The sequence below is a fragment of the Mesoplodon bidens genome (genome assembly GCF_964165515.1).
Source record: "Mesoplodon bidens genome assembly, chromosome: 6".
Taxonomy (NCBI): Eukaryota; Metazoa; Chordata; class Mammalia; order Artiodactyla; family Ziphiidae; genus Mesoplodon; species Mesoplodon bidens.
The window spans coordinates 52,513,020-52,538,285 of record NC_138162.1 but is presented as its reverse complement, the minus strand read 5'-3'; the positions used below and the strand labels follow the sequence as shown (position 1 = coordinate 52,538,285).

Genomic DNA, 25,266 nt, shown 5'->3' with positions numbered 1-25,266 from the left:
CTAAGCCTTAGAGATACTGTAGCTTCCATCGTGGTTGCCCTCTTTGGGGTCAGGGAGCTCTGGGAGCAGCCGGCAGAGACCTAATGTGGTGAATAGTGAAGGGACATCATCTCTGAGGGAGAGGAGGCTTGCAGGACGAGCAGGACTTAGGAGATGTGGAGGCCGAGGGACTGGCATGTACTTATAGCCTGAAGGTGAAGGGACATGGCTCTTTCAGGGAACTCTAGGAAGCTCCCTTTTGAAGTCATCTGCATCTCTCTCTTCATCCAGATCTACCTGTATGCATTTATTCTAAATTATTCATCCAGTTACACTCAGATTCACAACACAGTAGGAATCTACTAGCACTAACCTCAAGAAACTGATACTGATTAGTACCATGTTCTAGTTTGACATTATGGCCTAACTGGCCTTGTTGGTGGCTTGGATAGCTAACCTTTATGCACAAAATTATCTCACGGTAAGAGGTGTCCTGAAGACCACACAGTGACTACACAAGTCCTTAGGATAAGGACTGCTTATAACCTTATCCTCATGCTTTTATTGTGGTAAGACTGGTGAGTGGTGAGAGAAGATATATTGTTATATTTCAGTAAGTAAAACCTTCCTGCATTTAAATCCCAAGCTAATACTCATTTGACAAAGAATCTACTCTTGTCTGCCGGGAAATCTGAACTAGTCTATAGACCACACATAGCAGACAAAAGTTGGCAGGCTTATTTATATATGGGCATCAAGCCATACTGACTGTTCACACGTTTATTCAAATGCTCACGAAGATAAATTAATTCCTGCTGTGACTGACATTCTGCAGCAATTTCCAAAAATGCAGACACAGTAAAGTAATTACGATTTGTGATTGATTTGTAATTTACAAGCATTCCTGAGGCGCTGAGCAGCCCCTGAGATGGAGATTCTGACATGAGACCTAGGGAGAAACACTGAGCATACAGTTTTGAGTTTTATCTGTTCTTCATCTGTAAACTGGGAGAGAAGTGGTCTAGCAAAGAGAAGCAGGCCATAATCGATGCTTAAAGAGCTAAATGGCAATGCCTCACTGAGGCAGCAGGGGGACAATTCTGAACACATCTGGCAGCCATTGGTGGGACAGGGGATTAACAGAGTATTGTAGGAGGTAACACTTGAGGCTGGAACCTCTTAGTCAGTGGTGTCCGACAGAACATTCCACGATGATGGAAAGGCTCACTATCTAATACAATACCCACTAGACATACGTGGCTTTTGAGCACTTGAAATGTGACTAGTAAGATTAAGAAACTAATTTTAGTTTTTATTTAATTTTAATTAATTTAAATGTAAATAGCCACAGGTGACCAGCGACTACTGTATTGGACAGTGCAGCTCTAATTAATGTGGTTTCATGGATTCTTTAAAACCAGGAGCTTCTTGAAGAATGGAGATGTATCTTACACTGGCGCTCAGCACATGTCTGACATATAGTAGGTTTTCAATAAATGCTTATTAACAGACCCTCAGTAGCTAGAAGAGGGCTGCCTTTATAATACGGAACGTGGATTGTTTAAGACTGTTTAGTTAGTATTTCCCAAAGGGTATTTCAAAGCCTTAGACCCACAAAATGCTCTGGAAAGAAAGAACTCCCTGATCAAATATATCTGTATGTTCTATATCTTGCTTGGGGGATTAGGATGTATGACAGGGTACTAAAGAAACTGGAATAGCTTTATTAACTCACTGTTTCCCCTAGTCATTTGACCATGGAACCCCTTTTTCACATAATACCTTTGACATCCCCTAGAACTAGTAGATTCCGGGGAAAACACTTTGGAGGATGCTGAAATAATGACAGGGTAAGAGGAAGACTTCCAATGAATTCCTTGAAAAGTAGGGACCCCGATTTCTAGCACATGGTCAGCAGGTAATAAATATTTATTGAATGGTCTAGAAATGTCTCACTTCCAGTCAAAATCAGAAGCAGTCTACAAACCATTCCCACTCAGCAAAGGTAAAGAAAGAAGGCAGAGTGTGGCTGGCAAATCTAGGTATTCTCAGGCTGCCGTATTGGGCACCTGCCGAACTAGAAGATAATCTGACATGTATGAATTAGGGATATGTAATAGCAAATTGGAACAGAAATAATAAGAGTTACTGAAATATACTAATATTTTAAGACCCTGTTCTTTAAAAATTTAAACCAAGCAGCTAAACACTGAGAATTTGCTGTGATTAGAATATCCACCCCCATAGAAAGGAATGACCAATCCGGAGATACAGGTGGTGTAAACAAGGATGAGCATGGGTCCCTGGGGAGAGGAGAAGAGAACGGTCGTCTCTGAGAAGAGAAACGATGAAACAAGAACCTGACTGAGACCACGACAGAACCATGTTCCTTAGTCACTTCTGGTCTTTAGTTTCGCTAGTGCCTTAGTAAGAAGGGATTGGAATTAACTCTAGACCCACACCATAGTTTCAGCTAAAAATTATTTGTAGTTATTGTACATACACTTATGCTTAAATTTAATAAATTATATATAGGGCTTCCCTGGTGGCGCAGTGGTTAAGAATCCGCCTGCCAACGCAGGGGACACGGGTTCGAGCCCTGGTCCGGAAGATCCCACATGCCACGGAGCAACTAAGCCCGTGTGCCACAACTACTGACCCTGAGCTCTACAGCCTGTGAGCCACAACTACTGAGCCCACGTGCCGCAACTACTGAAGCCTGCGTACCTAGAGCCCATGCTCCGCAACAAGAGAAGCCACCACAGTGAGAATCCCACACACTGTAATGAAGAGTAGCCCCTGCTCGCTGCAACTAGAGAAAGCCTGCGTGCAGCAACGAAGACCCAACGCAGCCAAAAATAAATAAATAAATATTTTTAAAACAAAAAACAAAAAAAAAAACACTGTATATAGACCATTCTATGGTATGGGTTAATCTCTTTTCAATAAATCCTTCCTATTCTCTTTTGAAACTCGAAGTTAGAAAAAAACAAGAATCTCTTCAGATCTAGTTAGGTAAAGGAATCTAGATGGGAGAAACTCCAACCAAAACCGTCAGTCAAGATCATGGTACCCTCTGCAGTGAGGTGCCCAGACAAAGCCTGTCCCTGCAGGGCTGGATGCGTTCCATGTGAGTGATCCACAGACTTCGTCACATGCTTTAGATCGGCCCACTTAAAACAGAGGCTTCAAAATGAAAAAAGTGTACCTATTATAAAGATAACATCACCTCAGTGTTTACAAAGATGCTGAACTCCCCACTCCAGGAGGGATCACCCCACATCCAGTGAAAGCTTCATTGTTTAGCCCATGTGATTGTGCACATCTGCCTCCAACTACATTCACAAAAGGGATGCACCAACACTAGCCTGTTCCTCTGAGCATCTCTGTCACCACAGCTCTGAGAAGGGGGAGGAGAGGGCACGGCCAGAGACAGGAAAGAGCTCACTCAAAACCCTTGGTCCTGGGCTTCCCTGGTGGAGCAGTGGTTCAGAGTCCGCCTGCCGATGCAGGGGACACGGGTTCGTGCCCTGGTCTGGGAAGATCACACGTGCCGCGGAGCGGCTGGGCCCGTGAGCCATGGCCACTGGGCCTGCGCGTCCGGAGCCTGTGCTCCGCAATGGGAGAGGCCACAACAGTGAGAGGCCCGCGTACCGCAAAAAAAAAAAAAAGAGTCCTCTGGTCGACTCTTTAAAAAACAAACAAACAAACAAAAAAAACCCCTTGGTCCTGGGCACACAGGCCACTTGTCATGTTTAGCTTTGGTCTTTGTTGGTAAGGCTTTTTAAAGCATAAGGTTTGATTTTTCTGATTATTATAAAAGTGATGCATGTTTGTTACAGAAAACTTGAAAAGTCCAAGTAGACACATATACAAAAGTATCACCCAAGAGAGAACTACTCTTGACTCTTTTTGCCATATTTCCTTTCTCATCTATGATTAGATGATTCTAGTAGACATACTAATAGACAGACACATGATTAGAGTGATTTTCCAATACGGTTTTGAATCTTGTTTTTATTACTTAATATTATGTGTTGTGATTTTCCCATGGGCATCGTATTCAACTCTAATTGATTATATTTTAGGCCCTGAAATAAAGCAGACCACATCTCACCCCTGACCCAGTTAAAAAACAAAACAAAACCAAAAACCAAAACCCATCCATCTCCCATCGTACAAACCAGAAGCAAAAGCTCACTGGACGTCAGCAAAAGATGAGTAAGTAGAACTCACAAAGACATGCAGCTGATTTTGCTCCATTCCCGCTAACGCAGCACAATGCAGTTCATTGAAAATAATCCCACATTCCTTTGCTATTTTTCAAACTGACACTTTAAAATATGTCTGCCAAAGCTCCTAAAATGGTCTCTGGCAGGCTCTCCCATTCAGCTCTGGGCATTTCGGTTGCCCTGAACAACCACCCCCAGATGATGCCATGCTGGAGACAGACAGACACACACACACACACCCCACCTAATTTGACAAAGTCCCACAAATGCAAACTCAACTCCAGAGACCCTCTGTGCCAGGTATACCCACTCTGCTGGCATGGTGAGCTTTAACTCATGAAGGCCTCACTAAGCAAAAGGGAAAGTCACCTTGGACCAAAGACAATAAGGCTGTTGACATACCATGTCAAAGACCATAGTCTCAGTAAGTCAAGCTGGGGGGACTCTTGATATGACCTCATTCATAAATGGAAGACTGAGGTCCAGAGATATTAAATGCCTTGCTCAGCATCAGACAACGAATGTGGTAACATAATAATGGAAGCATCCTTGTAAAGGCCAAACTGCCAGGCTTCAGACTCACAGGCTGAAGCTCTTTCTTCTTCAATGCCTGTGTCCATGTTGGAACCATCTGGCTGAAAGTGAAAGAACCCGCCTGACAAGAAGCAGCCCAGAGGCCTTTGCACAGATGGTGTTTCAAAAGAAAAGATCCTTTCAAAAGCCCCACAATGGCTCTTCATTGCTGGCTATTTGGGGGAGCAGCTCTGGCTCATGTGACAGGCTCTGCTTCTTTTCACCGTCCTGACCTGATCTGGCCAATCCTGGCTACTGCACTCACCCAAGCGTCTCCAAGGGAAGCGTGGGCATGACCTGGCCACCTCATATGGGAACGCAAGGTCATCGTATGCCTGGGCTTAGATGGGCTGTGCTGGGTCTTTATGAGACAAGGCTTTCCAAGTCTTTGGTCTGCAAACTGTTGTTCTTCCATCTGGCCCTAAAGTACCCGTGTTTGAAGCAGTGGTTTTGGTGCTGAAGCCTAAGATCATTGATGCATGAACCTCAATCATTAGCCAGCAGGCACTGCCTACAAACTGGGGGAGGAGGGGAAGCTTGGGTGTGATAAGATGGCAGTAATGAGAATAATGAGGGAGGTTGAGAAACTGCCCACCACACCTGTTTGAAGTAAAGGTAATAAGTGTGGGGAACAGAGGAAACAATTTACGTGAAGAATGTAAGGGAACACCTGGAACTCAAGAAATGGAGCTATCGTTTATTTCTTGAAAATATGTGCATGCCAGCCACATGGTAAAAACTCACTGATGGGGTGTCATACAGGGAAGTGGGAGGGTTGAGGAGTGAAGGTGAATGAGGCTGAGTTACTTTTCCTTCTGTGAAGCCTTCCCATATGAGGAGTCTCACTTCCTTCCCATCTCCCTCTCCAAGGCTTCTTTCTTCCTCATCCCATGCAGCAGTGGTGAGTGTACGGCTGGGGCCAGGGTGGAGGCACGGAGGGAAAACTCAAAATCCAGAAACACATGACAGAGCTGAACAGTGTTGCCCTTGCTTTGTTCCACGGATCACAATCTCCATAAGATGTCGATGAGTGATGACAAAAGAAAAAAGATTTCAGCAGCCAAACGCAGCTAAATGGGGGGCAGGGGGCGCTACACAAAACCCAACCAGTTTCTTCACTGGATGACTTCGCAAGGCCTTTGATCTATGATTGTCCATCGTGAGTCTTCAGGGGTGGAGATGATGTAGCGTTTCGAAAACCCATTTGATCAGGAAAAGAAAAACTGTTTTCACTGATGATTACTCGGGACTGATATTTTGAGGAATACTCTTGGTCGGTGCTGACCCTTAGATTTTTCTTCTTTGCTTTACTCTCCCACTTCACTGAGCTGACCCCCCCACACACACCCATCCTAGAGAAGAAGAAGGGATGATGTGCTAACAATAGTAATTTTCAAGTTTGAGAGTCACTGTCATCTAGAGTCGTGCCCCTGAGCGAGTGGTCTGGGAACCAGCAACATTGACGTCACCTGGGAGCAAAATGAATTGCGCTGCAATCAGGGGTACCGAACCAGAATCTGCAGTCTGGCGAGATGCCAGAGTGATTCATATGCACACTGAAGTTTGAGATGCAGACCGAGGGTGCTTGGGACTAGGCACTAACCTCAATAATTCTGACTTGGTGTATCCAGGGTGAGGCCCGGGTATGCACATTTTAAAATACCACTTCCAGGACATTCGGATGCAGCTGGTGTGTGGACCCCTAATGAGAAACACTGACTTAATTAAAAAGCTCCTATGGCCCACGTGCCCTGCTATAAGGTAACCAAACAGCCTTGTGCTAACATGTGGTTTCATGGCAGCACCTCTACAAGCTAGGTGATGGTAGAATCACTTTCATTGTTAGAAATAAGGAAATGGATCCCTGGAGAGAGAAGGTGAAACTGCTGGACCAAGGTCACCCAGGGGCCAGCAGGTGCCTTAGGGTGAACAAGGACTCTCCTGTCTTTCCTCCCCCGCCTCGCCAACCTCTCTCGTCGTCCTCCTCCCTCATCTGCTCTTTATTCGCCAGCTTCTGTGTCGCTAACAGCCCTCTGAATCTGCTTTTGTTTTTAGTGAAAGGCTAACAAAATACTGCTGCTCTCTGTGCTGGCTAATGATAATCCTGATTAGCTCCACTCTGTCAGCTGACTCCCAGGCTGCCCAGGGCCAACAGCAGCCTGCTTATTCAATCAGGGCCTGGCCCATTTGCTAATTATCATTTGGGCTCGTTTTCTCCAACTGTGAACTTGCTCGAGTTCAAGTCATCTTCAGCTGTTGCATTTACATGAAAAATAGATCATTTGTCACGTCTATGTCTGTCAATGCTCCAGCCTCCCCCTCGCTGTTGGAGACCAAATGAAATCACGTATTTCTCTGGGTTCCCAGGCTGCTGCAGACCAGCAGGTCCCAACGGGAGCCATGAGGCAAACCCTGTGGACAGATGGACGTGCTGGCCTTCCTCACTGGGCTGCCGAGGTGACCTCTTCCCAGCTTCTGAATTCCAAGCTGTATTCCCCCTCAGAGGCCTGATAGGGTGACCAACTGTCCCCGTTTGCCAGGGACAGTGTTTTCCCAAGACATGGGATTCTTCTGTGCTAAATCTGGGAGGCTTGGTCACTGTACACCTGGTCCACCAGGACACACAGACAGTGTGAGAGCATTCAACATCCTCCTAGGTGATATAGTTGGAATCTGGATCAGGGAACTGACGGAGCTGGGGTCCCAGCTTTCTCTGTCAGGCCTGAGGCTGAGGATGCACCCCTTTACTGCTCTGCGCCTTATTTTGCTTTTTACTCTCTACTGCTAATCGGATAGCATGAAGCTTTATTTCCAACTGTGGATAAGTGGAGGTCTGCAGGCGTGTTCTGAGATGAGGGTGGCACCAAAGAAGGAATGACTAGTGTGTAATCCCATTGAATGGGGATCATCCTCAAAGTACTCTTCCGGATTCAAAAACACACTAAGCATTTATTAGGTGCTTGGCAACACAGGCAATACAAGCATATGTCCCGTTTACTACCAGCCCTCAAAGAGTTGACAATCCTGTGGGAGACACTGATACAAATACAATGAACTATATCTGCTACAAGGCTACCTAGGGGATCTCCAAGATGGCAAAAGGCCATGGGAGCTGGGGAAGGGAGAATTAGGGTACCTCTGCTTCCTATATGACAGCCACTGTACATTCGTTATCTCATTTAACAGCCAACATTTCTTAAGCACCTATCGTGTGACTAACCCATTTAGTTTTTTACAATTCTATTATTATACCTATTCTACAAATGAGTAAAATGAGGCTTTGAAAAACCGTGCTCGAAATTGCGAGTTAGTGAATGAAGGGTCCAGGGTTTGAACCCAGAGAGTCTGAGCCTTGTGGTAAGCACTGTCTTGAGACTGAATCTCCTACCCTTGTGGGCTGCTGTACCCTCAACACAACCAGTGTGTTGGGCACTCAGCCAACGTCAGACAAAACTAACAGGGCCAGCTGAGGAGCATGGCTGTGCGTGGCGGGAACATGGCAGAGAGAAACATGAGGTGGGGCTTCTGCATCCTACATTGTGGAATCCCGAGGCATGACATAGAGAATGTCCCACTGGAGGTGTGGTGACTCTGGAGCTGCTGATGTTCAAAAGGAAACTGGCCTGACAAGTGCTGTCCTTCTGGTCCCTAGCTGCATTAGATTCTAAAGAAGGTACTAGAACAGGAAGCCAAATGCCTGACTTCTTCATCATCCTTCAAGGACCAAAGATGAGTGACAGTCATTATTTTATATTTTTTTAGACTGCATTTGTCAATTCTCAAAAGCTTATCTTTCTTATACAATTAGAACATCTGAGCAACTTGCCTTGCGTATATAGGGTACTTGATATATGCAAATCAAATACATACGTATTGATTTCATATAATATGACTGATTTTAATACTACAGCATTGCAATAGTAGACTTGGAAGTTAGGTATTCCAGCACTTTCAATATTGAAAGTGCTCGTTTCAGTAATAACAATCCACAAGTGCAATATTCTTAGTGGCCATTGAACTGTGCTAATGACTGTCTTCAGAAACATTCTCAATATCTTTTTCTGTTACTTTCTAGGTTTTGATTTGTGTAAAATGAATACATAATTTCAGACAGTTAAGCATTAAAAGCACTTGTTATTAATATGTACAAGCATTGAAATTAATCTCCCTGTAATTAAAATGAACAAAACATAAAGGTAGGCTGTTTCAAGCAAAATTTAAAGAACTATAAGCTTCTGGGAAAAAAAATGATATCCCTTCTTGCTCACACCTACTGTTAATAATTCCTGGTTAATCCAATCATAGTTTGTTCCCCATCCCCCGAAATAGGCTCTTATCTATTGACAGAATAACTGGGTTGTTCCAGCCCTTTCTGTGACTCAGACTTCAAGTCAGTTCCCGGCACTGCCAGGTGTTAGAATCCCTGGGGCCCTTCTTCAGTTGTAGAAAATACAGTTGACCCTTGAACAACGTGGGGGTAAGGGGCCCTGACCCTCCATGCCATTGACAATCTGAGTATAATTTATAGTTGGGCCCTCCATGACTGAGTTTCCTCCGTATCTATGGGTCTGCATAAACAGATTCAACCAAACGTGGATGGTGCAGTAATGCAGTATATAGCGTATAAGTGGACCTGTGCAGTTCAAACCCATGTTGTTCAAGGGTCTGCTGTAACTGAGAGGGCTCTGATGGCAAAGGAAGGCTTTATCTACTTGTTAACTTACACCCGGCTTTGTCCTACAATGGCCTTCATGCTTCCGTACGTAGAGAAGAAATTAACATTCAGCTCTCTCCATCAGATGTTTCTGCTCCTTTAACTCAGAGAAACCCAAACTTCAGTGCTGAGGAGAGCCTCTCCCTTCCAGTGGACCTTTAGGGAAGGTGTTTCCCCTCCACCTGAACATGTCAACTGAAAACAACTGAACCAAACTCCCCAGAAGGAGACTCTTCTCCTGGAGATCAGAGTGCTTGCTCCACCCTCTTCATTCACCTGCCCCTATCCACTCTGTCCTTAACATTTTCTGAAATTAGCTCTATCCGCTCCTTTCAGGCCTTTAACTCCCTTTTGCTGTTTGCACCACCTTTTCTGTTTACCCACAACAGCCTTTATACAAGACAAATGAGCAAAACCTCACCATGATTATGTTTTAGTTTCTTTCCACACTACTCGTCCAACTGAATCCAGAGACAACTTAGTTCTTGCCAAGAGCTTTCTAGAAAGTGGTTGTGAAAGAAAATGAAGAAAATAAATGCTTTAGCCAATGATATATCTCACTTGTACCCAGCGAGTCTTGCTTTGTTCCACAACTCTTGAGTGACACACAGAAAAAATGGGTTTTTTGCCATGTATTCTCAAAGCGTCGTTATAGATTTCAAGTTGAGAAACTCTAAAGGTGATATATAAAATTCCCCAACATCTTCTTTGCCAGATACAGGTACTCTACTGTATTAAACATGTCTTTTGGTTTTTGTGTTTTGATTCTTGAATATCTGGGGCCTTGCTGAAAAGGGAGGGATTGCCCCTTCTAGGGCTAACCAATTTCTAGAGATTGTAGACAACTCATCCTTGAGCTGTTTACTCACCAATCAACGCAAACCAACCAATCCAGAGCCCACTTTCCCAACCACCTCCACTGTGACCTCTTAGGGTTAAAATCCCTTTGGCCTAATCACCATAGCACCAGGTGACCAGCTAGGGGCAGCTCCCCTGCCCCAGAACCTGCTGAAATTACTTAAATTAGTCCATGTTTAGCCTTCTTACCCTGCCTCGCCCATTCCTTCCCAGGGAAACCACAAGAAAGGCTCCTGCCCGTGTTGTCCCTGACCAGTCTGCGTCCTTCCCCACGTTGTCCTCACACCGTGGTATACCCCCTTCTCTTGGGATCTGTGAGTAAAACAAACTATCTTTTCAATGGCAGTCATGTCTTTTTCTCTTTTGTTTTAATTAGTTTTGATTGAGTAGAGCTGCTCTGGCAGTCATCTCTTGATCTGTTGGCCTCACCATACATAAATAATTTAAAAACCTGTATTTTAAAAACATGTACCTCAAGAGAAAGGAAGACAGGCTAGCAAAAGACCAGTCTGGCCCCTGTGCTCAGGCCATTGTTCAAATGGAGTTGGATGAAATTTAGTTGCTCTGTCAGTTATATTTAGCAAAACTGTCACGTTTAACTGTTTCAGGAAAAAAGCATGATTTTACGATAAAGCACTGATTATACTGGATAAGACGGTACTAGATAGAGTTGCTAGGGATAGCTGTGATGAGGGTACCATAGTATGTTATATGTCACAAAAGATGTAGGGTTTTTAGGGGCCCTTGACTTCCAAAGCACAGTTTGAGTCCTACTGTAAAGATAGTCTATAAAGAAAATGAAAGGGGCTTCCCTGGTGGCGCAGTGGTTGAGAGTCCGCCTGCCGATGCAGGGGACGCGGGTTTGTGCCCCGGTCTGGGAGGATCCCACATGCTGCGGAGCGGCTAGGCCCGTGAGCCATGGCCGCTGAGCCTGCGCATCCGGAGCCTGTGCTCCGCAACGGGAGAGGCCACAACAGTGAGAGGCCCGCGTACCACAAAAAGAAAAAAAGAAAATGAAAGGACTCCCCACTCACTTAAACAATAATAGTAAAGTTTTTTTTAACCAAGTGCTCTGGATTCTCATATATTCCATTAAAACTGCACTGCAGGAGATTCAGTATGAAAAGCAAAGTCCCCATGATACTGTATTCTCATCTTGGGCTCACCTCTCTCTATATCTCTGGAGTAAAAGCTACTCAAAACTAGTTTAACTTGACTTTGTGTATGTAGCAGGTGCCACCCAGTAGGGGCTGAATATTTAGTCACTGACTGAAGAAACGTTTCTTACCTTCTTTGGAAAACAGTGTAAGAGATGACATAGAACTCAAAGATGCCCATTTAAGGGGTTAAGTGAATAGGTGACTGGTTTTGGAGCTGAGAATTAAAGCTACTTCCTCTGACCCAAACCATGACAATCCCAGGGAGAAATGTAAGACCTCTGTTTGATGGCCGCACACATCTTGGCATCTCCTGCCCTTTAGCTGACCTCTAACTCCTGTCCAATTCTGCAATCCTCTGGTTAGGAGCTGGCCATCAGTTTGCATGGGCGAGGCAGTGTCCTGTGACAAGTGGCTGAGCCCCTGGGGTGACCAGGGTGCCGCACAGTGACACTTACCAAAGGGCTCCAGCTCCTTGCGGTCTATGAGGTTCATCTCAGTGACGAAGTAATAGAAGTGTTTGTAGCAGGTATTGATGTGGGCCTCTGCGCCCATCACAATGACCCGGTCGAAGTGGTGGATGTAGACGTGGACGAAGACCCGGAAGAGGCGACACAGGATCTTCTTGCAGATCTGCAGGAAGTTCTTTGGGAAGGGAACACCTAGAGAAAGGGAAAAAGGAAACAAAACCATGATGGGGAAGCTCTGGCAGGCCCCGAGCACACGTGTGAGGCTGGAGAACAGTCCTGGACCCGGGCTTCTGGGCCAGCCTGCAGATGCCTGGCTCTGTGTGGGCAGCTGCATTGGACATTGTCTGAAAAAGTGGCTAAAATGGTGTTAAATTCAAACACCAACAACCACGAAAAGACCAAAAAAATGAACAAAGAGGGCCAGGTTTGTTTCTTTGGTTATATCTTTTTTGGTGCAGATAAACGCACAGAAATATTTATTTTTAGATAGAAACAGGCACTCTCCCTTCTTGCTTTTTTACTTTTCCCACTTTTTAGAGCCCAAGAAAGTTCCTTTTCCTCTTATCTCTAATATAAGAAAGCTGGTAGAAGGAGGGCAATGATCCAGGGAGACTGGCACTCCTTGACACAGAGTAATAGGGAGCGGTGAGGACTGCAGCAAATTAGAAAGCCCTTTCTCGTCAAAGGAAGCAGCCGCTGCACAACTCAGTCAGTGGTGGCCAGATGGCCACAGAAGCCCGGGGCTGCGAGATCTGGTTTTGCAAGATGATTCAGAAATCTGGGGTTCTATATGAACTATCTGGAGTTCTATTTTTAAAAGGATAGAAATTAACCTGACATTTAAAAAAGAAAAAAATACCGCAGGTCAAAACAAAACATCTTCCTAGGATAACTCGGCCTGCAGACTACCAGTTTGCAAATTCTGATCCAAACTTTTTCTGAGATACACTGTTTCGGAGGTGGGCAAATGCAACAAAACTTCATGGAAACTTCGCATTATACTTATTGTCACCTCATCTCCTTGAGGGAAGGTAAGAGTTGGGGGTTGTTTTTCCTAACACAGACTGGGTGAGGGGGCAGAGGAATCACCCAGATTTCCTGTCTGATGACCACTACTCCCAGCTTGGTCAGAGCAACAAATAGCAGAATCCCAAGCCCACTTCCTTTCTGCTTCTCAGACACTGCTTAAACTCTTGGTATTTACACTGTTCTTAAGCAGTGACGTCATGGATTCCAAAGTTAAATAGCCTTTGAATTCCTATTGCGCTCCTCTTCCAGCCGTAGGACCACAGACAAGTTATTTAACCTCTCTGAGCTTCAGTTTCTCCATATGTAGGGTGCAGGTAAAATTGCCAATTGTCCTGAGGATTAGAAGTGACACCCCTGTGACTTTTGGTTTTCTGTCAGTTAAGGAGGAGTCAAAACAAGGCCTTTTCTGCATGGCCAGGAGTGTCAGCATGACTAAGACCCTCCTACAGCGCCCAGGACAGAGTAAGCGCTTGCTAAAGGGAATGACACCTCTCCGGCCCGCTCTCTGCTTTGTAGATCTGGAACATCTAGCTGTTGTTATAAGGCAAGTAATTACCCTTATCAGGAAAAGGCAGACATGACCACCAGCCGTTCGGCAGAATTGCAGAGGTGCGCTCAGGGCATGTCCCTGGTCCCCAGCAAGCCTGGAGTTTTGCTGTCCGTGCCTCCACAGGGTCCCAGTGGCAGCTGTCTGGTGAGAGACACTGTCACGGGATCACCTGGGACACCGAGGGCAGGATGAGCGATGGAACACAGCTGGCAGCTGGCAGAGGCAGGAATCTGCCTCCCCAGGGTCTGGCACTGATATTGGCTTTTCTTCCAAAACAAAGTGGCAACATATCAAATGAACCCAGGGGGAGACTTGGGCACAGCTTGGCAGCTGACTGTCTGGGCAACAGATGCTGGGGTTTGAGGGTGGGGTGATGTAAAGCTGGCCCAAGGTGGAGGGCAGCTCCCCGCCAGAGCGGCTAGGTGGTTATCTCTGCTGAAGGGGGTCCAGTGAAAACCTCTGCTGCCAGGCTGGGAGAAGGTCTAGAGGCTTCAAAGAAGCCTGAGGTCCAGAGGTGATGGAATCCCCCATTATCCATATTCAAGTGTTGATTATGTTCCCATCAGAACGGGAGTCCTGGAACCACACGGACACAACAGCAGAGGTTGACATGTGTTACTTTCGCAACCTGTCCGTGATGTAGGTTTTACTAGTCCTGTATCACAGATTAATTAACACCAAGCACAGATTAACTTGCTCCAGGCCACTTAGGTAAACAGTGGCAGGGCTGGGATTTGGACCAAGTCAGCCTGATTCTAAAATTTAACAGATCTGGTTATGTTTGGAGTGTGACTCTCTTTGCCAAGGATAAAAGCACAGCTTAATTGCTAAATGCAACGAGGCATCTAAAGATTAGTCTTTGGTGGCACAGAAATATAATTTTTAAAAAGGAGAGGGGTGAGGAGAGAAGGGTGAAAAAAGTCCAAACCCTTGGGAGCCACAGATCCGAGTTACTAAGAGGTCAGCTAATACTCTGAGGCCCCAAGGAGAGATGTGTTTTCTCTGCCGGTGCCTTAGACGATGGACCTGGGACTAAGAGTAAAAGCCAACATTTACTGAGCACGTAACAAGTCTAGGTACTATTATTGTTTCCATCTCATAAATGAGGAAACAGACTCAGAAAATTAAGTAGCTTACCCGGGTCATGCAGCTGGCAAATAGCGGAGGGGTTTGGACCCAGGATTCTCTAACTCCAAAGCCCATGAGTACCCACTACTCTGAAATCTGGAGATGTTGCTCTGGGACTCTGCACACACTTCCAGCTCCCAAGCCCTTCCTTCCTGGGTGGCCTGAATCCCCCCAGGGGCGTTCATCTTTCATGTCACCAGCTGCTGGGGGACACAGGGATGGAGGGTTTCAGCTGTGCCAGTTCGTCTGCTTGACCTTTAAAGCTGGTGCCCACACCCCACACACTGACTGAAGGTAAGGCAAAATCTTGGGACACACCAAGGATGTTCATGGCACTTGTCGAGTTCCTCTAGAGTGTCCCCAATCTGCATCCCCCCACACCCCTCAAGTCCCTACATCTTATCAGCTTTGAGCTCTTGGCTCTGCCCTCCATTCCACACCTGGTCTCTGGCCTTGCCTTTGGCCTTGAACTTGGTTTGCTCTTGCCTCTCGCATTTGGGCTATGGCTGGGAATGATCTTCACAGTATAGAGAAGAGCTGATTTAGAGTCTGGAAGACCTAGATTAAAATCCTAGCCCTGTAACTTACTAGCTGTATAGGCAAGTGACTTCATCACTCTACTTCATTACAAAATGGAGAAAAACATTTACTTTCTAGGGTTCTTATAATAGTATCTGTAATGTGTCTGGCACATGGTGGGAACTTTGAGATGAAGTCCTACTTTTGTTATTTCCCACATGAACTCCTTGGGTAGGTAGGACCCCAGCCTCAAATCTCTTGGCTCTGGCTGCTAAGTTGGCCCTGACTCTTCCACCATCCCCTTCCTTACATGTAATTCATTCTTCAAAAGCAAACATTGCAAATGGTTCAAGTGAGGACATGCTCAGCATGCACCATAGTCACCCCCAGGCCAACATGGGAAGCTGAGAAGTCCTAGGCTGGATTCGTAGGGAGCCTAAGAACCCTGGTGGGTTCCCTGCTAAGCCAGAGATAAAATCCCAGCTCACAGAGTGTGGGGTTAAGAATAAGAAAGCTCTGTGGCATTTGGGAAATTCACTCAATATTATTGATGGTTCAGGGTCCAATTCTACAGTTTGTATACTATCTTAGCCCTTTTCTCCCTTTCTCTTCTGCCTTCCAAGTGTTCAGATTTGTGTGTGTGTGTGAAGACTTTAAATAAACCGTCAGAAGGTGCGAAGTGGAAGATCTCACCCCTCTGGATGGCCACCACTTTGGTGGACCCTGGAACTCGCATCCTGTGTAACTGGCCTCACGGCAGCAAGACAGGGTAAGACTCAGTGCTGATCTTCTCCTTTCCCTGACAGGCTCCAGAGGGACCAGTTCATGACAATTAATTTATCTGAGGGTTTCTTGTCTTCATGGTGCCGGTAAGAAGTATCTAATCTCCATTAAATAGCCACAGAAAAATGAACCCTGAAAGAGGCCTGCTATGTGTATGTGTGATGTCATTTATTCCCAGTGAAATCCTGAGCTGTGATACTATTATTTCAGCAATTTTTTTTTAATGTAACTGTGGCTTAGTTCAGCTAAAGTGTTTGCCTGTCCCCACAGATAAAAGGATGTAGAGATTTGACTCCGACAACTCGGGCCCTTTCTTTGGCGTCCTGCAGTTACACTCCATGGCACAGCGAAACTCACTGTTAAGATGACCATTTTCTGACTTCCACTGAGCTCGGTACCTGGCTTGCAGAGGAAGCTCAAAAAAATGTTTGTTTGTTTTCGATAAATACAGGCTAACAGTAGGAAGAACGAAAGGCTAATGAACCATCTCAGATGGACACTGGACTTGTTAGCATGGCAGCCTGAACCTGAGGAGAACGTGCAAGGAAGGCTCTGGGCAGAGGGCAGCCTATGTGTTCCAAGGGGCACCAATGACCCAGCTCAGGACTATATCCAACCCCATCCTTTTGTCCCTTCTGCTTCTTTGAATACATAAGGCACTGGGGACCCTCCACTTTCGTACTTCCCAAGGTCTGTGTTAAAAGTGACTAATTCTGGGAGATCCTTGGCTAAAAAAGAGGATCACGAGGTCAAGTATACTAGTCAAAATGCTGCTTTTATAAATGTTTGCAATATACCTAAAAATAGTAAAGGATCTGAGAATTTCTGTAGCCAAAAGTCCTATTTAACTCTGGAACCCCCTTTTTCCTGTAATAGCTATTGGTTTAAAAGAGTCTGTAATCAGACTTCCCAGGTTTCATTTCTGGCTCTACTACCTATTAACAAGGTAACCATATGCAAACGGCTTCGTATCTCTAAGCTGCAGTTTCCTCAACTGGAAAGAAACAGGGATATTTATGTTATCTGTAGCTCAGGGGGTTGTTGTGAGGATTAACTACACACACGTAAAAGGCTTTGCTAATACTTTGCAGATACGAAGCACTCTGGTGCACTGTTAGTTTCAGTATCTCATGGACCAAATGTTCTTTGTAACATACTTTGGGATTAAATTCCTCCTGCATATTTATTTTCAGGAGGGCAGTCTTGGTATTAATCCATCAATCCAGAACTTGCAAAGAATTTTGAGTGGTAGGTACTCAATTAAGCCCTGGATGATATTTGACTTTGCATTATTTTTTACAAATTTCTCATATTTATGTCTTGTATTACTGTAAGTTCCCTGAACAAAGGGACTGCTTTATACTTTGATTCTATCTTTAAAAGCACCTGGCACAGGGCTAGGTAAGGAACACTCATCATTCAAAGTTGAATCATAAGACAGCAGTCATCTTATTTAGTCAAGATGTGAATCCATCATCGCCTATTTGGGGGAGGAAAAAAGCCTACAGCAGAAATGATAGCTTTTTGCCAGAGTCTTGATATGGTCCTGGCATGCAAGGCGACACAATGCTCTTCTATGGAGGAGAGCTCTGAGATGGAGAATGTTTTCATCTAGCCTAGTGCGTGGGAAGAAAGAATCTGAAACTCCTTTTTTTTATCATTAAAACCTCCCTTTTTTACCTTTCAATATAGTTTTTCAGGGGGGTGATAGTTAATTTTCAGTCACTGTACTCAATTAGAAAGTTAATGCCAGACAATATTAACCAGAAGTCATAACTGAAATAGACTGCATATCTGAAGGATTTGGAGTTAAACTTTGACTAGTCTTATAATAACCCAGACAAACCTTCCGACAATAATCTCAGACAGATATGTATTGATCATATAGAAAACAACTTTTGGAATAGGTTAGAGAGGCTTTTTTTTTTTTTTTTTGGCCATGCCATGCAGCATGAGGAACTTGCCAGACTAGGGATCGAACCCGTGCCCCCTCCATGGAAGCGCGGAGTCTTAACCACTGGACCGCCAGGGAAATCCCTATAGAAAACAACCTTTGAACAGAAGGTCTCTACATGATTTGCACGCACGATTGATCTCAGAGCCTCTCCTTCCTCTACCCTACCCTGAGCCATAGCCCCTGACTCTCAGATTCAAGCTGGGAAATTTCAGACTCCAAGAAGCTGGCTCGAAATGAGAAGACGTGTTCAGATGAGCTTCAGAAAGAGGTGAGAGACATCTAGGTGTTCAAGGATAGATCTGGATGGCTCGGGGCAGGCCGTGTGGCTTGGTCTCTGCAAATGGGATCAGCAAGTCTAAAACGGGACCAGGTTGAACTCAGATTCCAGAATGAGCCCAGGCAAGATGCCTGGGCTGAGGTCAGAATCCCAGACCAATCTCTCACATGTTCCACAGGAATTTGCTCAACAATTAGACTCAAAGCAAGACTAGAGTTTGCTAAGTGATCAGGCCAAGGAGAAGGCCAGCCAGAGAATTGGGGTGAAGGAGGAGGGTGCAATGAGCCTGTGGGGCTTGGAGACCCTCTTGAAGGCCCGACCAGGCAGCTTCACGGCTCTGTTTCTGCTGCTGGTGAGGACCTGGTACTCAGCCGGGAACCAGCATCTGACAGAGCCCTGCTGAGTTTATGAATGTGTCTAACCACAAACTTTCTGATCTCCAAGCCACATTGAGTGTGAGAGCTAAATTGAGCATGGAATATAATAATTTCTCTGGGGCCCCATGGGGATTTGCCTTTCATCTCTGACTCAGTAACTATTCTTTCTCCCACACAGAATTGAATAAAAATTCCAGTAATTTCTGAGCTTCAATCCATTTTCTTTCTTCCTCATCCCCTCCCCTCCCCTCCCTTTCACTTAGCCCCCAAATGCCCCATTCAATCCTTCCTTTTCAGGCACCTCTGGAAAAAAAAAACAAGAAGTTGTCTAAATGGCTTGTGTTTTTATCTTTTATCCTGTTATGGAAGCTTCAAAAGGAGAGAGTCCCTCAGAGAATGCAGAGATGCTATGACAGGGCCACAGGTGGGAGATGGAGGTCCCAAAGTCAAACAAGACCCAGGCGGCAATTTCCAAGCTAGCTGCTACCCATTCTTGTTTTCATGGTTTTTCTCTTTTTTCTTCTGGAGAGAAAGCCAGATGCTTAGGGCTGAGAACCTGGTCTCTGACGGCACTGGGTTGAACCTGGGCTGTGGAGCTCTGGAGAGGAGGGCCTCAAAGCCTGTCTACAGGGACACCAGAGAACTGGCCCCAGAACATCCCAGGTTCCACAAGCAGCTGGCAGACATTCCAGCCCGTCATTCACCTAGCTAATGCCTCTTCCTTCTGTAGAGCTCAGCTGAAGGCCTCCCATCATCCCCAGACTCAGGTTGCCTAGCATGTGCCATCTGCTCCTGTAACTCTCCTGAGCACAGATCCCAGATGACAATTGCACACTGACCTGTGTAGGTACTGGCTCAGGTCTGCCACCCCCTCCAGACTATATGCTCCCTGAGGGCAGGGAGTGCATCCATGCTCCTCCCAGAAGGATGCTTAGTGCCCAGAGCGGAGGTACACCAAAATCAAAACTCAGAAAGGTGCAGGGAGGACTTCCGGGTAAGATGGCGGAAGACTAAGACGCGGAGATCACCTTCCTCCCCACGGATACACCAGAAATACAGCTACACGTGGAACAACTCCTACAGAACACCTACTGAACGCTGGCAGAAGACCCCAGACCTCCCAAAAGGCAAGAAACTCCCCACATACCTGGGTAGGGCAAAGCGGAGAGATTCCCGCACAGAGGATCGGTGCCGAGCGGCACTCACCAGCCCGAGAGGCTTGTCTGCTCGCCCGCCGGGGCGCGCGGCGCTGGAAGCTGAGGCTCGGGCTTCGGTCAGAGCGCAGGGAGAGGACTGGGGCTGGCGGCGAGAACTCAGCCTGAAGGGGGCTAATGTGCCACAGCTAGCCGGGAGGGAGTCCGGGAAAACTCTGGAGCTGCCGAAGAGGCAAGAGACTTTTTCTTCCCTCTTGGTTTCCTGGTGCGCGAGGAGAGGGGATTAAGAGCGCTGCTTAAAGGGGCTCCACAGACGGGCGCGAGTCGCGACTGAAAGCGCGGAGCCCAGTGACGGGCGTGGGACGCTGGGGCTGCTGCTGCCGCCGCCAAGAAGCCTGTGTGCGAGCGCAGGTCACTGCCCACACCGCCCTTCCGGGAGCCTGTGCAGCCCGCCACTGCCGGGGTCCCGGGATCCAGGGGCGGCTTCCCCGGGAGAACGCACGGCGCGCCTCGGGCTGGTGCAACGTCACGCCGAACTCTGCCGCTGCAGCCTCGCCCCGCACTCCGTGCCCCTCCCTTCTGCCCGGCCTGAGTGAGCCAGAGTCCCCAAAGAGGCTGCTCCTTTAACCCTGTCCTGTCTGAGCGAAGAACAGACGCCCTCTGGCGACCTACACGCAGAGGCGGGGCCAAATCCAAAGCTGAGACCCAGGAGCTGTGAGAACAAAGAAGAGAAAGGGAAACCTCTCCCAGCAGCCTCAGAAGCAGCGGATTAAAGCTCCACAATCAACTTGATGTACGCTGCATCTGTGGAATACATGAATAGACAACACATCATCCCAAATTGAGGAGCCCGGAGTCAGTGCTGTGCCTCTGAGGTGGGAGAGCCAACTTCAGGACACTGGTCCACAAGAGACCTCCCAGCTCCACATAATATCAAACGGCGAAAATCTTCCAGAGATCTCCATCTCAACACCAGCACCCAGCTTCACTCAATGACCAGCAAGCTACAGTGCTGGACACCCTATGCCAAACAACTAGCAAGACAGGAACACAACGCCACCCATTAGCAGAGAGGTGGCCTAAAATCATAAAAAGTCCGCAGACACCCCAAAACACACCACCAGACGTGGACCTGCCCACAGAAAGACAAGATCCAGCCTCATCCACCGGAACACAGGCACTAGTCCCCTCCCCCAGGAAGCCTACACAACCCACTAAACCAACCTTAGCCACTGGGGACAGACACCAAAAACAACGGGAACTACGAACCTGCAGCCTGCAAAAAGGAGACCCCAAACACAGTAACATAAGCAAAATGAGAAGACAGAAAAACACACAGCAGGAGAAGGAACAAGATAAAAACCCACCAGACCTAACAAATGAAGAGGTAATAGGCAGTCTACCTGAAAAAGAATTCAGAATGATGATGGTAAAGATGATCCAAGATTCTATTTCCCAGATCCAAAATCTTGGAAATAGAATAGACAAAATGCAAGAAACAGTTAACAAGGACCTAGAAGAACTAAAGATGAATCAAGCATCGATTAAAAACACAATACATGAAATAAAAAATACTCTAGATGGGATCAATAGCAGAATAACTGAGGCAGAAGAACGGATAAGTGAGGTGGAAGATAAAATAGTGGAAATAACTGCTGCAGAGCAAAATAAAGAAAAAAGAATGAAAAGAACAGAGGTCAGTCTCAGAGACCTCTGGGACAACATTAAACGCACCAACATTCGAATTATAGGGGTTCCAGAAGAAGAAGAGAAAAAGAAAGGGACTGAGAAAATATTTGAAGAGATTATAGTTGAAAACTTCCCTAATATGGGAAAGGAAATAGTTAATCAAGTCCAGGAAGCACAGAGAGTCCCATACAGAATAAAACCAAGGAGAAATATGCCAAGACACATATTAATCAAACTGTCAAAAATTAAACACAAAGAAATCATATTAAAAGCAGCAAGGCAAAAACAACAAATAACACACAAGGGAATCCCCATCAGGATAACAGCTGATCTCTCAGCAGAAACTCTACAAGCCAGAAGGGAGTGGCAGGACATAATTAAAGTGATGAAGGAGAAAAACCTGCAACCACGATTACTCTACCCAGCAAGGATCTCATTCAGATTTGATGGAGAAATTAAAACCTTCACAGACAAGCAAAAGCTGAGAGAGTTCAGCACCACCAAACCAGCTTTACAACAAATGCTAAAGGAACTTCTCTAGGCAAGAAACACAACAGAAGGAAAAGACCTACAATAACGAACCCAAAACAATTAAGAAAATGGGAACAGGAACATACATATCGATAATTACCTTAAATGTAAATGGACTAAATGCTCCCACCAAAAGATACAGATTGGCTGAATGGATACAAAAACAAGACCCATCTATATGCTGTCTACAAGAGACCCACTTCAGACCTAGAGACACATACAGACTGAAAGTAAGGGGATGGAAAAAGATATTCCATGCAAATGGAAACCAAAAGAAAGCTGGAGTAGCAATTCTCATATCAGACAAAATAGACTTTAAAATAAAGACTACTAGAAGGGACAAAGAAGGACACTACATAATGATCAAGGGATTGATCCAAGAAGAAGATATAACAATTGTAAATATTTATGCACCCAACATAGGAGCACCTCAATACATAAGGCAAATACTAACAGCCATAAAAGGAGAAATCGACAGTAACACAATCATAGTAGGGGATTTTAACACCCCACTTTCACCAATGGACAGATCATCCAAAATGAAAATAAATAAGGAAACACAAGCTTTAAATGATACATTAAACAAGATGGACTTAATTGATATTTATAGGACATTCCATCCAAAAACAACAGAATACACATTTTTCTCAAGTGCACATGGAACATTCTCCAGGATAGATCATATCTTGGGTCACAAATCAAGCCTTGGTAAATTTAAGAAAATTGAAATTGTATCAAGTATCTTTTCCGACCACAATGCTATGAGACTAGATATCAATTACAGGAAAAGAGCTGTAAAAAATACAAACACATGGAGGCTAAACAATACACTACTTAATAACGAAGTGATCACTGAAGAAATCAAAGAGGAAATTTAAAAATACCTAGAGGGCTTCCCTAGTGGCGCAGTAGTTGAGAGTCCGCCTGCCGATGCAGGGGACACGGGTTCGTGCCCCGGTCTGGGAAGATCCCACATGCCGCGGAGCGGCTGGGCCCGTGAGCCATGGCCGCTGAGTCTGCGCGTCCGGAGCCTGTGCTCCGCAACGGGAGAGGCCACAACAGTGAGAGGCCCGTGTAACGCAAAGAAAAAAAATAAAATAAAAAAAAATAAAAATACCTAGAAACAAATGACAATGGAGACACGACGACCCAAAACCTATGGGATGCAGCAAAAGCAGTTCTAAGAGGGAAGTTTATAGCAATACAATCCCACCTTAAGAAACAGGAAACATCTCGAATAAACAACCTAACCCTGCACCTAAAGCAATTAGAGAAAGAAGAACAAAAACATCCCAAAGTTAGCAGAAGGAAAGAAATCATAAAAATCAGATCAGAAATAAATGAAAAAGAAATGAAGGAAACGATAGCAAAGATCAATAAAACTAAAAGCTGGTTCTTTGAGAAGATAAACAAAATTGATAAACCATTAGCCAGACTCATCAAGAAAAGAAGGGAGAAGACTCAAATCAATAGAATTAGAAATGAAAAAGGAGAAGTAACAACTGACACTGCAGAAATACAAAAGATCATGAGAGATTACTACAAGCAACTCTATGCCCATAAAATGGACAACTTGGAAGAGATGGACAAATTCTTAGAAATGCACAACCTGCCAAGACTGACTCAGGAAGAAATAGAAAATATGAATAGACCAATCACAAGCACTGAAATTGAAACTGTGATTAAAAATCTTCCATCAAACAAAAGCCCAGGACCAGATGGCTTCACAGGTGAATTCTATCAAACATTTAGAGAAGAGCTAACTCCCATCCTTCTCAAACTCTTCCAAACAATATCAGAGGAAGGAACACTCCCAAACTCATTCTACGAGGCCACCATCACCTTGATACCAAAACCAGGCAAGGATGTCAAAAAGAAAGAAAACTACAGGCCAATATCACTGATGAACATAGATGCAAAAATCCTCAACAAAATACTAGCAAACAGAATCCAACAGCACATTAAAAGGATCATACACCATGATCAAGTGGGGTTTATTCCAGGAATGCAAGGATTCTTCAATATACGCAAATCAATCAATGTGATACACCATATTAACAAGTTGAAGGAGAAAAACCATATGATCATCTCAATAGATGCAGAGAAAGCTTTCGACAAAATTCAACATCCATTTATGATAAAAACCCTGCAGAAAGTAGGCATAGAGGGAACTTTCCTCAACATAATAAAGGCCATATATGACAAACCCACAGCCAACATTGTCCTCAATGGTGAAAACTGAAACCATTTCCACTAAGATCAGGAACAAGACAAGGCTGCCCACTCTCACCACTCTTATTCAACGTAGTTTTGGAAGTTTTAGCCACAGCAATCAGAGAAGAAAAGGAAATAAAAGGAATCCAAATGGGAAAAGAAGAAGTAAAGCTGTCACTGTTTGCAGATGACATGATACTATACATAGAGAATCCTAAAGATGCTACCGAAAAACTACTAGAGCTAATCAATGAATTTGGTAAAGTAGCAGGATACAAAATTAATGGACAGAAATCTCTGGCATTCCTGTACACTAATGATGAAAAATCTGAAAATGAAATCAAGAAAACACTCCCATTTACCATTGCAACAAAAAGAATAAAATATCTAGGAATAAACCTACCTAAGGAGACAAAAGACCTGTATGCAGAAAATTATAAGACACTGATGAAAGAAATTAAAGATGATACAAATAGATGGAGAGATATACCATGCTCCTGGATTGGAAGAATCAATATTGTGAAAATGACTCTACTACCCAAAGCAATCTACAGATTCAATGCAATCCCTATCAAACTACCACTGGCATTTTTCACAGAACTAGAACAAAAAATTTCAAAATTTGTTTGGAAAAACAAAAGACCCCGAATAGCCAAAGCAATCTTGAGCACGAAAAACGGAGCTGGAGGAATCAGGCTCCCTGACTTCAGACTATACTACAAAGCTACAGTAATCAAGACAGTGTGGTACTGGCATAAGAACAGAAAGATAGATCAGTGGATCAGGATAGAAAGCCCAGAGATAAACCCACGCACATATGGCCAACTTATCTTTGATAAAGGAGGCAGGAATGTACAGTGGAGAAAGGACAGCCTCTTCAATAAGTGGTGCTGGGAAAACTGGACAGGGACATGTAAAAGTTTGAGATTAGATCATTCCCTAACACCATACACAAAAATAAGCTCAAAATGGATTAAAGACTTAAATGTAAGGCCAGAAACTATCAAACTCTTAGAGGAAAACATAGGTAGAACACTCTATGACATAAATCACAGCAAGATCCTTTTGGACCCAT

General features: G+C 44.9%; 1 protein-coding gene across 1 annotated transcript in view; it reads right to left on the bottom strand.

Annotated features, from left to right (window-relative positions):
• LOC308619280 (MOB kinase activator 3B-like) overlaps window positions 1-25,266 on the bottom strand; it is a gene marked incomplete at its 3' end in the record, with an annotated part of 90,690 nt that continues 65,424 nt past the window's right edge. Inside the window, exons 2-3 of the mRNA XM_081237904.1 lie at window positions 11,972-12,175; window positions 1-188 (exon numbers count right to left, since the gene is read on the bottom strand). Coding sequence (XP_081094030.1) covers window positions 1-188; window positions 11,972-12,175 — 392 coding nt within the window. The remainder of the gene's footprint in view (window positions 189-11,971; window positions 12,176-25,266) is intronic.